This window comes from Podarcis cretensis (genome assembly GCF_951804945.1).
Source record: "Podarcis cretensis genome assembly, chromosome: 2".
Lineage (NCBI taxonomy): Eukaryota > Metazoa > Chordata > Lepidosauria > Squamata > Lacertidae > Podarcis > Podarcis cretensis.
The window spans coordinates 14,281,730-14,295,390 of NC_137171.1; the positions used below are offsets into that span (position 1 = coordinate 14,281,730).

General features: G+C 43.3%; 1 protein-coding gene across 8 annotated transcripts in view; it reads right to left on the reverse strand.

The window, feature by feature from the left end:
- BAZ2A (bromodomain adjacent to zinc finger domain 2A) overlaps window positions 1-13,661 on the reverse strand; it is a 61,761-nt gene that overhangs the window by 20,057 nt on the left and 28,043 nt on the right. For 7 of the 8 annotated variants that reach the window (XM_079966331.1, XM_079966335.1, XM_079966329.1 and 4 more), the window contains exons 3-11: window positions 10,979-11,524; window positions 9,245-9,409; window positions 6,544-6,765; window positions 5,382-5,579; window positions 5,218-5,278; window positions 4,986-5,094; window positions 3,382-3,483; window positions 2,687-2,897; window positions 1,139-1,200 (exon numbers count right to left, since the gene is read on the reverse strand). In XM_079966331.1, coding sequence (XP_079822457.1) covers window positions 1,139-1,200; window positions 2,687-2,897; window positions 3,382-3,483; window positions 4,986-5,094; window positions 5,218-5,278; window positions 5,382-5,579; window positions 6,544-6,765; window positions 9,245-9,409; window positions 10,979-11,524 — 1,676 coding nt within the window. Of the gene's footprint in view, window positions 1-1,138; window positions 1,201-2,686; window positions 2,898-3,381; window positions 3,484-4,985; window positions 5,095-5,217; window positions 5,279-5,381; window positions 5,580-6,543; window positions 6,766-9,244; window positions 9,410-10,978; window positions 11,525-12,153; window positions 12,238-13,661 lie in introns of all 8 variants that reach the window. The other variant, XM_079966336.1, reaches the window with a different exon arrangement.

Genomic DNA, 13,661 nt, shown 5'->3' on the forward strand with positions numbered 1-13,661 from the left:
ATTTTCAATATTTATAGACTGCTTTTCAGTATAAATGTGGTTTCCAAGTGCTTTACAAAGCAGTAAAGAAATGCATCACTGCACTGACAACACATCAGTCAAATAATAAAACAGGTGTTTTAAACAGTAAAATCCACAGGTAAAAACCTAAAAGAAGTCTCACACAACTTACTTAAAATATCTAATTGAATAGAAAGCTCTTTGTCAAGAACCTGTAAGTTCAACAGAGAGGGGGCTTGTCTGATCTCAGATAGGAGGGGACTCCACAGAATTGGGCCCACAATAAACATGGCTCCTAGTGGATACCAGCTGAGCGAGGAGGGATCAATAACAGAGACTCCCCTGCTTATCTTGTGATCAGGCAGGGATATAAGGAATCAGGCTGTCCTTCAAGTATCCCGCACTCAAGTTGTTAAGGGCCTTGGAAATTAATAAAAGAACCTTAAACTTGCCCAGAAATATACAAGCAGTCAGTGCAAACTTTTAAGGACTGCAATTATGAACTGGCAGTGTGTCCCCAAGAGTTCAGCCACAACATTTTGCACCAGCTGGAGCTTCCAGCCAAGCCCAAGGGACAGACCCTTAATGCCCCGTTCCACAGCTAACTAGGGTAGCATACATTCACATACTGCTTAGATTCACCACACAATCAATGGTGGGATTTGACATTCTGAGCATCTCAGCTGTGAGTAAATGCTTCTATCCCTCATGGCTGTAGAGAAATGTCTAGAATCACACTGAATCAGCGCACAAGCACTGGGAAACTTATTATTCCTTGCTTTCCTGTCCCTAAAATACAAACCCGTGTAATTTTTTTTCTACATTCCACTATGCAATTCAAATTCTTTGCCAAAAAATAAATAAATCCATCCTTTTAAAATGTGAAAGCAGTGTTATGTCAACTGACTTGGACATATTCCAGACTTGGGTGCACAATTTGGAATGTTTGTCTTGGGGTACACACACATCCTTACTGGCAACTGAAGAAGGAAGTTCTCATCACCCCCCCCCCCACCACCTCACCCCTTCAGCTTGGGAAATGCTCCTTTCATCCCAAAAGCATCCCCCTCTTGCATAGGGCGAGAATACTGTGACCCCTTCCCACCAAGAATACACTATCCTGTTCTACTGTATGTACCTTTTGCCTCATTTTCTTTTTGATCTTGCTCATCTTCAGCTTATCTTCATCACTGAGTACCTCTGCAAATACAAACGGAGAATGAGGGAATTTTTAAAAAATTGTGAGACTAGACCAGCCCGCCATTCCATACCTAATAGTATGCTTATGTTTTATAGCAGGCTTCCCAAAGTTGGTGCCCTCCAGATTTTGGGAGCAAAACTCCATCCATGATGGATGATCAGGAATTAGAGGAGCTGCTGTCAAACAACATCTGAAGGGCACTAGGTGGGGTAAGACTACTTTACATAAGGTACCACTTCTCCAAAAGATGTAGACTTAGGATGATGTTCCTAAGATACACAAAAGGGGAGTGTGTCTCTATCTCAATTGTTAAAGTTTTATATCCTTCTCTAAAAATGCCTGTTATTAATGACTGCAACCCTGAATGAGCATCCATAACCACAAAATCTCTCATTCCTACCTGCTCTGCTATCAGTCTACGTAAGATCCCAAGATAAGACATAAACCAACATGTTCTCTTTAGAGTTTTGTCAACTGTACAGATACAGTTGACAGGAATCACCAAATCATTTCTCACCCCTGAAAGTCACCACTTCTCTCTCAGGCACACCGCTATAGATGGGAGGTCTGTGTTCAGGAAAGCAGCAGTGCTCCTTCCCGTTTCCTCCTAGCCATAACCCATGTCTTTGAAAGGTAAGTAGAGAGAGCATTTTCCTCTCCCTGCCACCCCCCGCAGCTGTACTGCCACTCAGAGGACCTGTCTGTTTATCTATCTGTCTGCCTGAATGTGTGTTGGGGCGAGGAGTAGGTCTGAATGTGTATGCATGCTGAGTGTGTGTACGTTTGTGTGAACGCACATGTGTAACTTGGCCATGCACACTTCTGATCACATCCGCTGCTGGCATGCAGCCCTCAGAGGGTTAGGAAAAGATTAGCCAATGCTGACTGGAAGCTACTCATGATGCACCAGGATTGACCACAATCTGTTTAAAGATTGCTTGCGTGCAACCCACATAGAATTCTAGTCGTATTTCTACTCCTGAATCTCTGAGCTAGTCTTCAAAAAAATATATAAAGCACAAGTTTTTATCCCTCATTGCTGTGGAGACACAAAAGAAAGCTAGGAAGAAAATGTCTGCAAGTACTTCCAATCCTCCAGGGCAGAGCTTTTATGCCATGTTTAGCTACCTGCCCCTCCCCTCAGTCTCCGGTCATGTTCTCTTACCTATATACTTTTACTGCCCCTTGCTTATCCGTTTCTCTCTTCCTGCTGCCACACCGCTCCTTGACAAGAAATTCCAAATTTTGCAAAAACTCAAACATTAGTTTCCAGAAAAGGCATGCAAATGGAGATTGATGTAAAATAAGCAGATTTGCATGCATCTTGTTGATATATGCTTTAGTTTTGAGAGCAAAAATTGAATTTTCTTGGCACACAGAATGAACAGCCCTGCCTCCAGAGACTGACAAACAACTCCTGCCACAAACTAAAGCTCTTTCTTGTGAAAGCTCCCGGCATGCAGAAGGGGCTTGTCCAGCTGGTACCTTGGGCTTCCAGTCTTTTCAGAACCCTGGCATCCATCTTGCTCAGCAGGTCAGGCACTTTCACTTTGGGAGGACGGCCACGGCCACGTTTCACCTTGGGCATTTCCTTGGCCTTGGCTTTCTCAGTATTGCGGGGTCGGCCACGTTTGCCTGTGATGGCCTGGATCCGGGAAGGAATTTCCTCAGGCGTCAGCTGCACCCACTGCAGGCCCTGTGAAAGAAAGAGAGAGATACAGAAATAGATCCCTCCCAATCTCTACCAACTTCAACTGGTGCAGAGGTTTTCAGATTTTCCTCCTGCAAGGAAAAGTGATGCTTCCCAGTGGTGCTTCCTGTACACCCCAGTAAGTTCAGTCATTCCTGAACACAGATTCTGAACTGATGTCAAGAAAGGGACTGTGAGGTAGGGAAGAGGTTGGCAAACTCTTTCTTCACAGTTTACCAACCCATAGTGCCAAGGCCTTATGATGGCACCAGTACCTGGTTTTGCAATGATGTCACAGGAATTGAAGAATGGAGCTATGCTGTCCTTGTGTCACAGTTATGAAACTGATAATAGGCACAGAAACATCTTGCGCCTTATAAAGCTTCATTTGTATTCCCTCCCCTGAAGCACATGATCACCTACAGACAGCTGTAAACAAGATTGGTGCCAGTGATCCCTAGCAAACTCCTGGACTAATACCATTACTAACCTGGGGTGTATCTCGCTCTTCAAAGAAGTCTCCTACTGGCATTCGAGGACTGAAGCTGAAGTGTTCACGACAGACATTCTGCACAATGTTTCTGCTCAGATACTGGAAGGGAAGTAAACGGCCAAAATATGAGCTGATCAGATCCTGTGTAGCATCTAGTCTCTTACTAGGGGAGGGGCTCTCTATGAGGTGGACACCATGCCCTTTGGCGGTAATGAGACTTGGTGAATCCATCTCGAGAAGAAAAAGGCACCCAAGAAATTCATGCTGGATGTTGCCTACTGAAAGGGCTAATGCATTAACAAGTAAGGCCACTTGCAGTCTGGTAGAAAGAATCTGAAGAGGGTGAAGCTGATTTCTGGACTGAAGCTCTAAAGCAGAAATCACATTCAGCACAGTTAATAGTTCCCAAGCTCCAAGTGAAGGAAATGGGAGTGACTACTGTGAGTCATGTCTGAGAGGAAGTAACAAGGCTTGAAGCAGGGGGCAGGGGAAAAGATAGAAGAGTCATAGGCTATCTGAGATGCAGGACCACTGAACAATAACAAAGAGAGATAGTCAAGTAGTGCTGATCCCCATACTACTTTGCTTTCCAAATAGTTCTCTATACCAGTGGTTTTCAACTAGTATGCCGTGGCACCCTGGTGTGCCTTGAATGATGGTCAGGGATGCCGCGGGCAACACTGGCCTCTGTCCCTCTTTCCTTCCCTCCCTCCTCTGATGCTTTCTCACACCTCTGCCTCCCAAAGGCTTGTGTGGCTGTTTGCTGCATCAGCCCTGGCTACAAGTTCAGAAGGCAAATGGTGCCTCTGGGACTGGCCAGCGGGTGCTGGTTGCCTGGAGCTGAGGCGGCCTCGGAGTAAGCAAGCAAGTTGGCAGGGGAGCCCAGCCAGCCCTTGCTGTTGGGAATGGACAGACAAGTCCCAGGCCCCTGTGAGGCAATGTGAGGAGGCACCTCTCTTTGGGGTGGGGTGGGGCAGCTCAGAGACCAGGGGCAGGGGCTGCCTGGAGGACTCTCAAGGAGAGGGGTGAGGAGAGGAGATTGAGTGAACACTCCACAAGGGAATGTGTATAAAAAAGGCTGCCAGCTCTGCAGGCAAGGAGTGACATAACTGGGCTCCTGAGCCTCACAGGAGTGCCACAAAAAGAACATAGTTGGTCAAGGGAGCCATGGACTCAAAAAGGTTGGAAACCTCTGCTCCATACGGTATAAACGACAAAAGTTTATCAACCGTCACTGCAAATATCATCTCAATGTCAAACTGCTGCTCCGCAGGGCTGACTGCCTCCAACAGATCCGAGGCAAGGAAGAATCCCATAGCAACTCAGCATCCTGTCTTCCTCTACCACTGTGGCACGGTAAAAACCAGAGTCCTGGTTGTTACATCAAATGATTATTTTGCTTTATTTATGACTCACTTCCCATGAAACGTACCAGAGAGATTAACTATAAAAACAATTATAGGATTTCAAAGACAAGTGAATCCACTCCTGTAGAAGGTCTCTTTGCCCTTGAGTGAAGAAACAGGAACTGTGTCGAGGGAAAAGTGGTTCCCAAAAGAGCTCAAGTCACCACCAATTCCCCTCTGAGAACTACGTTTTACCTTTATCACCTCCGGAAACTGCTTCATCCTCTTGCCACAGGGCCCATAGTACCAGGTTTCTCCTTGCCAACGGCTGCTTCCCTTCTTGATATACACCTCCCTTCGCCACCTAAACATAAAGATGGCTTGTTAAAGACTAGATACATGCACTGTCCAATTCAAGACATCATGCCTTGATCAGCCCCTTTTACAAGACAGAAACCCACCCCGCCAAGCAGATGATGCTACCTACCCATGCTTTAAGGGGTACCGCACCTCTTCTGCTGTGGCTATCCGCCTTCTTGGAACATCACCTGAGCAGAAAGAACTACTGTTACCAACACTAACAAGCACCAGCTAATGTTTTAAAATGCAGTCTAGGCAGCTGAGGGGTCTTCAGGAAATGGGTCTACTTACTTTTTGCTGACACACTGAATGTTGAGGCCTCTTTACTGTCCCCCTCTATCATGGATGTGGAGTCTTCTGGGCAACTGCTTTTGGTTACCTCTTCCAAGGGGGTATCTAGAGCTTCTGGTTCAAGTGGTGCTTGTGAATCCAGAAATTCTGTGCCCTCTTGTCCTACTTCACTCACAGCTGTTAACTCCAGGCTGCTGTCTGCAGCAAAGAAGGCAAAAACAGGTAAATGGGGATGCAGAGAGGAAAATAATTATAATCTAGAAAAGCGAACACAGATGAAGAAGAGTAGGGGTTAACAGTACTTAGTTATACATCTACCTACACACTTAAAGAGTACTCACATAAATTACTCACTTTGCGCTAAGTCAGGGTGTGGAACCCCTGGCCTGTGGGTCAATCTTGGCCCATTAGGGGGTCCAATTTGACTTGTGAGGCTGTTTCCCCTTAACTACACCAACCCATCCATTACTGATGATATTGGTGACATCAGCCGATGGGCAGGAGGTCAGGGATTAATCCTGCCTTGGCTATGTGTTCTTTTCCCAGCATAGTTTTCCCCACTGTGCATTGTTTAAGACACTTCCAAACAGACTTCAAGGAAGAGGGGGAGAAAACTGAAGGCCTCACAGTATATAAAAGAGTCACGTCATCTATGCATTCCAAATTTAACCAATTCCTTATCTTCTGTACTGAAGTTACTCAAGGGTTAGCACACATTTTCCATTCTATACTGTGGTTGCTATGAGATGCAAAGTCTACATGCACCTCAAAAAGTAGATATACAGCCTCTTCAATGATGGCTAATATAATTCAGTACAGTTTAATAACAATCTACTGGGCATTATCACAGCACCCCCCTCCAGGATATTATGAAGTTAAGATTATGATTATCCTCAGACAATGGAAGAAATTTAATCCCCATCTATACCAAAACAAAAACATAATGGCTGTACGTATAAACCTTCATTTATACGTCTTCAAGTGAACATATGCTACAATGTTGCCAATAATTACAAGATAATTTATTACTAGAACACAGCCCACCAGGACTCTAGATTTCTTTCGTTACAACCCAGAAGAGTCAAACCATAAAATTTATAGTTCAATATTCCTCTAAACAAAGGGGCAGCTATATCTCTTAGAACCTGTAGTCCTTTCTCACCTTGCAGAACAGACTCTTCAAGAACAGGCGCCAAACTGGCATTTCCAAAAAGTGAGGTGTCAGGCTGGCTGTCATCCGCCAATAGACTGAATGAGTCGGAAGGGTTGAGAGAGGGGCTGCCAGGACAATCCAGGGCAGAGATGTCAGGAGGGTCTTCCAGAGGAGATTTGCCACTCACCAGCTCGGATGTATCCATTTCATAAAGATCTCCTGTCCCTGGGTCTGCAATTCATGAATTGGGAGGAACATCTGTTGCTTAGCATCCAACTCAGCAGCCTCACCCCCACAATACTCTCAGCTAGGATCACAGGATCACTTACATGCTCTAGTGCTCTATTAATTTGCAAAATGAGACTCGTCTTTAATTCTACCCTTCTAAAGAGAGGGAGAACACAGATTGCAACTTGGACAAGGCCAACCATGATTTACTAAGGATTTGAAATCCAGTCCAAGTTCAACTTTCTAATCACTTGGTCACACTGGCTTTTACCTCTATGCAATTCTTTTTAGAAAAGCACCTTTTAAAAAAACGTAAAGTTAAGACAAGATAGAAAACCATGAGTGTCTGCTTGTTAATAATAGCATTTTTATAGCATACTTTATATCCTGCTCTGTAATCTCTACTACAGATGGAGCTGTATTATGTCCATATCACAGAGAGAAAACTGAAGCAGAGGGAATACAGGCACACCTAAGGTCAACAACACCTTCATGGCAGAAGGGGATTTTAACCAGGGACTTCCCAGTTCACATGATTTTTCTCACACGGAGAAGGGAATTGCCTGCGGTTTCATGAAAGTGAAAACCAACACAGTAATTAGATTTCCCCAGTTCCTGGGAGAATTCTCAGAAATGTGGAAAAACAAGATTATAAATTGGATCATCTATATATGAAAAGGTATTAGAAAAACTGATGAGAAACACCTTCCTCATCAACTTTCATAAAATCTGATGTTTTTGTTTAGGAAAACAATGATGTTTTCATACCTCTTCCAGTGTTGCAAACCTATTACTCAGGAAGGTGGATAAAGGAATATTATATAATTTTGAATTCAATTATCCTCAACTGAGGTTTTAAATTGGGGAAGATGCTCAAGATGAAGGAATATATATATGTGTCAGCCACTTTCCTCATCTTAAGAGAGTTAAAATACTTAATTTGGGTGTTAACTGACTTTACAGTGGATAAAAAGTTTAATAGCAAGAACTGGAAAAGATATGGTCAGGATAGTGGCTTATAAACATGAAGCAAAGCATGATAATTTAAGCATATGGGTATTAAAGCATGTTGGGGGACAGTGTTACAGCATGGTCAATTAACCTATATATTGATTAATTATTGGAATATTGTAAGCAATATATTTCCAGTAAATATATCTGATCCAAAATCTATTAGGAGCAACAAGAATTGTAATTTCGTGGTAAAACAATAAATAATGAAGTTGTAACGACTGATAAACACCTATTATCTATGGATAAATAATGGTAAGGGTAGAGCTATTTAGGCCAATGAAGACAGAAGCTATTTTGAAGTTATTGGAATATGCATTGTGGACCTCAATTTATACATATAGCAGCGTGCATGCTCTTCTTGCTTTTGTGAAACTTGCAATATTTATTTTTCTTGGGTTATTCTGGATAAAGTTTAATAAAATTGATAGTATTAAAAATCTAATAGAGTTATATATAGACAGCTACAAGCATTCAGTTTGAATCTCTGGCTTAAAGTACTGCTGGAAAATAAGGATCCTGCAAGGAGGTGTTTATCTACCCTTAAGGCAACTTGCTTCCAAACACTAGTACAGTGGTACCTCGGGTTACATACACTTCAGGTTACATAAGCTTCAGGTTAGAGACTCCGCTAACCCAGAAATATTACCTCGGGTTAAGAACTTTGCTTCAGGACGAGAACAGAAATTGTGCTCCAGCGGCGCAGCAGGAGGCCCCATTAGCTAAAGTGGTGCTTCAGGTTAAGAACAGTTTCAGGTTAAGAACAGACCTCCAGAACGAATTAAGTACGTAACCAGAGGTACCACTGTATTGGAATCAAAGGTCAGGTATGAAGTTTAAGTAGTGGGCCAAAATTGGAGTCAATAACTCTTCCTGTGCCAAATTTACGAGCCAGCTGTTCTTTTCAGGGTAGCCTATTTGCCACCTGTCTATTGTTTTATACAGCACAAACTGACCCCAAATTGCTATTTTGGGACTCTCAAAGTGTCCATTTGGCATTATGTAGAAATATAGCTCAAGAGGAAATTCAAAAGTGAGCATGTGCCTTTAGTACCATTAATGCTAGACCGGGGTCCCTACACTGACGAGTCTCCTATTTAATCCTATCTGAATGTTTTTGCTTTAGCAGCTAGCCACAATCATCAGTAAGATGGAGAAAGGGCAAACAGGCTTAGAACTTTTGCCCATACCTGCCTAGGCTTAGAGGGCAAGTATCAAAAGGCACAAGGACAAAGTTACTGCAGAGCCTGCACATCTGTAACAGCAGCAGCACATGCTCACACATGGGAGCTAGTTGCAGACAGCGCACAGAACACTTTGTGATCAGCAGAGAAGTTGCTACTGACTGCATTTATACAGGCCTCAGGACAAACTATCCAGAGAAGCCCCTTATCCAGCAAACTCCATATAGCTGTCACCATAACTGATGACTAAATGGAAATGATGCAAAAGCAAAACCCGACCCCTTTACCTCTGTCCAGTGATTCGAATGGTTCCAAGGGGTCCTCCAGTGGAGGAGGAATCCGAGAAGCATCTTCCAGACAACCACCTCCAGCATCAGGTTCCAAGACAGAAGCTTCCTGGCTAAGAGGCTCACCAACAGGAGAAGGACCACTGTAGCCACATATTTTCAACTCTGCAAGAGATTTTTCTTTTTAAAAGCTAATATTATACTTTCCACATCATTAAAAAGTCAGCCATCAATTGGAACTAGAGAAGTTACGGAAATGAACAGAACATCACAAAACAACTAATCAGCATAGATGGCAAAGTAAAGTCAGGAATTTTTGCCTTTTGTGGAACAAAGTGTCTGATGATGTCGCTAAAGCAAATCAATAACGTATCACTCCAGTGTACCTTGAAAGCTGCATCGAATAATGCCTTTTTGCTTGACAAAAGCACCCACTCTAAGAGTAGCCTCTGACATGACACTCAAAGCTTTTTGAGTTAAGGTCCACATAGACAGCTTATCTGTAGTCATGGTCTTTTGACACTGAAGCAAAGTAAGTTATTTTGCTGCTCAAACACACCTCAACCTCTTCAAAGCTGATATGTGACTTGTATTTGCCTGAGTTCACACCCTCATTTTGCTTCCACAGGATTTTCCAAATATCAATGAACAACACCAGTGTGGACTTGTCACTCTTGTCCCCCTTAACTGCAGGTGCCTTCTGGTGACTTAAAGGGCAATTCATGATCAGCACAGGATCTATATGACTGAAACTCCCAGGTATAAACTTAGGTGGTGGTAGTGGCAAAGAAAGATTGCTTCTCTGCCACCTCTGCATTTTCAAGTAGCTGGTGGCAAACTAGCCTTTGAAATCTGGCCAGAGCAGGAAGGCAGCAAGACAGCTAGAGGCCTCCTAAAGCCAAGTCTGATAGAAACTTTAAGTAGAAGGTTGTCTGGAATCACGCTGAAGTAGACTCCATGGATAGGAATAATCCAGGAGAAGCATCACCTCATATTAGCCTGCCCATGGACCAAGATCAGCAGGGGAGGCTCTACGTGTGATTTCCCTGCTAGGCCAAGTTCAGGGGCAGTGATGCAACAGTGTCTTCTCTTTGGTGGGACCGCATGTCTGGAATGTCCTCCCTTACGAGTTGCGTCATGCACCATTATTTGCTTTTTGCCAGCAGCTGAAGACAGACCTGTCCGCCTAGACTTTGGGAGGGTTGGGGAGGATTAATATTGCAAGTCACCAATTTGAAATTTATTTGCTAGCTTTAATGAAACAGGGATGTTGAATATTCTAATTATTAGTTTTAAATATTCTAGGTGCATTTGATTTTCGAGTAGTTATCTAGTATTTTAATGATGTATATATTTCCACCCTCGGGCAAGGACAGGTTATAAATATTGTAAATATATTTTTAAAAATCCAAGTGAAGCAGGCGTAATGATTCATTCTCTCCATCACTGCTCCCTTAGCTAGAACATGCAATAGGGGAGCAACCATAAAATTCTGAACTGTGAAGAATTTTAACGGCACTTGGCACAATGAGCAGGATCAGCAAATCTCCATCCTAAGATGCTCTTAGATAATTACATTGTAATAAGACTCTCTGTCTAGCAAAGGCCCTGCCTTTTACCATAGCCTAATGATTAATCCAGACATGAGTGTGTTCTGGGGCAGACAGGCAGGGGCATCATATTGCAAAGGTAAGCTTCCTGAATAAAAAGTTTGGGTACCATTGGCAGTCATACCTGGCTGTGTGTTCTCCAGCTCCATGCTGCCAATCAATCTGGTGCCATTTTCTGAGACTGCCGAGGAGGTTTCCTTCACTGGCTCCTCACTGCCTGGTTCATCCTGCTGTGGTGAGAAGTCCTGGCTACCAGAGCCAAGCATAGGGGAAGGCTGAGATGATGTGTAGAAGCTGGATGGGCCATTTTGCAGGATTTCAAAATTCTGATCATCAGGGAAAGAGTCATAGAGCTCTGTTGAATCAAAGTTAAGTCCCATGGTCCCTGGAGTGCCGTTTGCCCAGAACTCTTGCCCACTGCCACTTCCCCTCAGATTGGTGGTGTGCCCAGGTGAGCCTTGCCGATTGCCTCCAGCAATACCGTTCAGTGGATACTGGGAGAACAGTGGGCTGTCCTTGAGGTTGTTGCCATTGCCAGATGGGTACTGAGAATAGTTCCAGAGATAGTCATAGGGGTGTTGGAGGTGTGAGTTGGTTGAGGAGCGGGTCCCTGAAGTACTAGCATGAGATACAGTAGATAAGCCATTAACATTCATATCTCCATTCAAACCTGTAAACAAAAGGAAGGAAAAAGGCTATTTAAAACTCACAACAAATGCAAGGAACACTGACTGAGGAGAAAGTTCTATCCATCTTTGGGCCTGTCTCTTTTTACAAAATAGGGGTGGGGAGATAAAAAAAGACACAATGAAGTTGAGTAAACTGGGTAAGAAATGTGTATTAGCATGTACTTTGAAAAAGAATTTTACAGTCTCTGTCCTCTTAACAGGCCTATGAGGTAGGTCACTATTCTGATTTTACAGAGGGGGCTCTGGGATTAATTCATCACACGGTCTGGGTTTAAGATCAGCCCAAGCCAACACTCTAGCATACCTCAAGATGGTTGAAGGGACTGAATGAAATAACTTCATGAACTTTGCCCTGAGCTCCTTGGACAGTGGGCAAGGCAAAAAGACACACGCACACCTCAGTGCATCTACTTCTCTCATATGCAGTATTTGAACCCATTCCCTTTTTTGCCAAATCCCCCCCCCCAATTATTTCCTCCCCTTGCCTACTGATTTCTATTTTTTTGCCACATTCTCAAGTCATGTTTCTAAGTTTTTCTTGGTAACTACAAATGATAAAAGATGCATTAGCCTTTAACAAATGTTGACATGCCCCCCTTTCTCCCCTCACCTCCCAATGTATGTAGTCTTTTCCACCTAGTATGTCTTCAGTATGGGAAGAGCTGTAATCAGGATGTATTTTCTTTCTTGTCTTCTGGAAAAAGATGATGCTAATTTTGATCCGTTTCCATCCTTAATCAATGAGGACTGCAATGGCTGGGCTGACCTTTATAGCGCTACTATTTCTGGGGTGGCTGTATCTGTACTTATTCTAAAGGTTTTTGGAGGAAACTTTATCGGAATCTGAGTGGAAAAGGTAAAATAGGTGGTAGCAGCTAGGGACTGCAAACTAGACAGGGTCCTCACAGCCAAAACGGCAGAGGCCCACAGAACAACAGAAGCAGCAACAGAAGTGGAGTGTTGGTCTGTTTTGAATACCTTTACCCTGTATGACCAGATAGACAGAATTCTAGAAAGGCTACCGGCTCCTTGAAAGCCAGTGGGGAGAACATTTCTGGATAAAGAAAATGGGGTAACCCTGTTTTATTTTTTGAGCCTAGGTGGAAAAGAGGGGATATGGGGGATGATGTCTTGGTCATTGATGTAAAGATTAGAACTACTATCAATCAAAGACAAAGCAGCATTTCCATGCTCTAGAAGGAAACTGAAAAGTGTTTCATCCTCCCATACTTGTATTCAGTAGGCATCTTAAGGAGAAAAAGGCAGCCAGGTTAGGCTCCTCTTTTGAGCTAAGTGGTGTCATAACCCAAGCAGACGCTCTCCTTCCAATGTAGCTAGAAAGATCTTCAACATCTATAAAGGGGGAGAGGAAAGGACAACACCATTTCCAACCCTCTCCTCCAAACAAGGAAATGAACCTAAAAAGGTGTTTTATCCTGAAAACTCTTCAATTTACAGTTACCTTCTTTATTTCTTGAAGTGCCTTCTTAAAGAGTGGTCATATTGCAACATCTGTAAATTGGGAATGTTTTCAGGAATACACACTTTTACTTCAGCAGCTTTTGAGATTTGCTTTAGGTTGTTGCTGTTTTTAAAATATGTTCTCCAATTCCCAGCTCCTCTGTGCACTCTTTGTTAGTTTACAAGCAATAGCCTCACTTTAATATTCTGCCAAATTAATTAATTAAAATTAATAAACCTTTGGGAAGCAACACCACTACTGAAGAAATTATGCAAGGTCAGATAAAAACTGCACACTGGGAAATGCCTTACATGGATTATCCTAAATCTTCACAAGCCCTTCCAAGCTTGCTTTAACTGAATTATAACATATTTGAAACAGCAACAACTCTTGAGCCCAGATACATGCAACTCAGCATGCTAGCAGAAACCAGTGCAAAGGCTTCCACAAGCACAACAGGGCTTCCCCCCACTTCCCCCCATATGCTCAAGAGCAGGGGCCAGGAACCTTTTTCAGTAGGGGGCTGGTCCACTGTCCCTCAGACCTTGTGGGGGGCTGGACTATATTTTTTTTGGGGGGGGGGGAATGAACAAATTCCTATGCCCCACAAATAACCCAGAGATGCATTTTAAATAAAAGGACACATTCTACTCATG